The following is a 1637-nucleotide window of genomic DNA, read 5'->3' as shown; positions in this document are numbered from 1 at the left end:
TCTGTTATTTTATTTTGTCAATTGAAATAGCCACCATTTCTGACAACGAATACATAAAAAACAACAACAAAACTCACCTATGAAAAGGCATCACCTATTTCCTTTTTCAGGCTAAGTTTCATGATTTTTGCTAACAATAGTTTTGGTTGAGATCAATTATATCTAGTAAACATAGTTTGTTTTATTTGTATGCATTGCTTAAGTATAATGAACTTGATAATTTTCAATAAGTAAGGATTTCAATGGCTGGAATATATTGCCATTGTTTACAATACTTGTAAAACTTAACTAAGATTACCTGATGTCTTGTTGTAGAAGAGCATTTCTGTAGCTTTTAAGTAGATGTAATTTAACTTAAAATTTTTTCAATAATGAAATGAAAATCTAAAGAAACTGATCTATGGTTTATTCCAAAAGTGTTGTAACCTTTACATTAGAATCCTTTGTTCACTCCAGCAAGAGCTCTGGCAGCCAGTATCTCAAGCAACCATAATTTACTGCTCAAAACCACTACTTGCTTTCTAGACTTAGTTTTATTTCCAGTCCTTGTCTCTAGCTGAGATTCAAGGATAATTGTTCAAACCACATGCTGTGAAATCATAAATGAGTAGCAAGAAAGGACTGTAATAATAAAATTATTACCAGAAAAGAAAAATAATGTGAAAGACAAGACATAAATCATTATATTTTCAAAGAATGGTAATCTCTTAGAAAATATAAGCCTATACTTTCAAGGGGCAGAAAAATTAAAAGAACTGATAAATTTATTATGTACAGAAGAGACTTCTGAGAGCTTGAGTTTTAAATATTTTCATTTTCTTTGCAAATTACACTAAATAAATATTATGCAATGAGACAGTGTCAATTTTAAAATATTTTGGAGTGAAAAATTGATAAAACAAAGTTAGAATTTTTATTTTTTTACTTACATTTTGAAATTTAATGTGCTGACTGTACCTGTAAGGTGCTGTCCAGTTGTGATATGGTTAAATAAATCAAAATCGTATGATAAGAAAATATGCTAACTTAACATTTGACAATTTTTACTTTTTTTTTGTGATTAAAGACATAGTAATTGTGTGAAAAACACAAGTACGAGACTTAGTATATTATGCTTTATTGATCACTGGACATCAAAAACTCATTTTATTCTACAATCATTATATACGTATTATACATTCAAGACCATCTAGACATTGAAGAATTATTTTATTGTACATTCATTATTCATTATCTTTATTGTACATTCAAGTCCATACATTAATGAACATAAAAAATTTATTTGATTACTCACTCATTATTTATATTTTACATTAAAGACCAAACATTCATCTGTTATTTTGGGCTTTTTGATAGGGTTCAAGATTTAATGCACATAGTTCCATCAAAAACAGGAAACTTTTGTGGCATGGTACTAACGTTGCCGTTGTGGCAGCCATCATGAAGAGTGGGCTGAGAATTATGCCTCACAGTGGAGGGCGTGTTGGAAAAGGAATTTATTTTGCATCTGAAAACAGCAAATCTGCTGGATATGGTAAGGACTGAACAGTAGTTAGGTTAGTAAAAGCAGTGTAGTACTAATTTCATAGTTAGAGCCCTGGACTAAATTTTCAGGTCAGTGTGACACTATCATCAAG

General features: G+C 29.7%; 1 protein-coding gene across 1 annotated transcript in view; it reads left to right on the top strand.

Moving 5' to 3' along the window:
- Positions 1–1637, top strand: part of LOC106474169 (poly [ADP-ribose] polymerase 3-like) — a 33445-nt gene that overhangs the window by 23406 nt on the left and 8402 nt on the right. Inside the window, exon 11 of the mRNA XM_013934861.2 lies at positions 1357–1534. Within this exon, the coding sequence (XP_013790315.1) occupies positions 1357–1534 (178 nt within the window). The remainder of the gene's footprint in view (positions 1–1356; positions 1535–1637) is intronic.

This window comes from Limulus polyphemus, unplaced genomic scaffold (assembly GCF_000517525.1).
Source record: "Limulus polyphemus unplaced genomic scaffold, Limulus_polyphemus-2.1.2 Scaffold6905, whole genome shotgun sequence".
Taxonomy (NCBI): Eukaryota; Metazoa; Arthropoda; class Merostomata; order Xiphosura; family Limulidae; genus Limulus; species Limulus polyphemus.
This window is presented reverse-complemented; position numbering and strand designations above follow the sequence as displayed.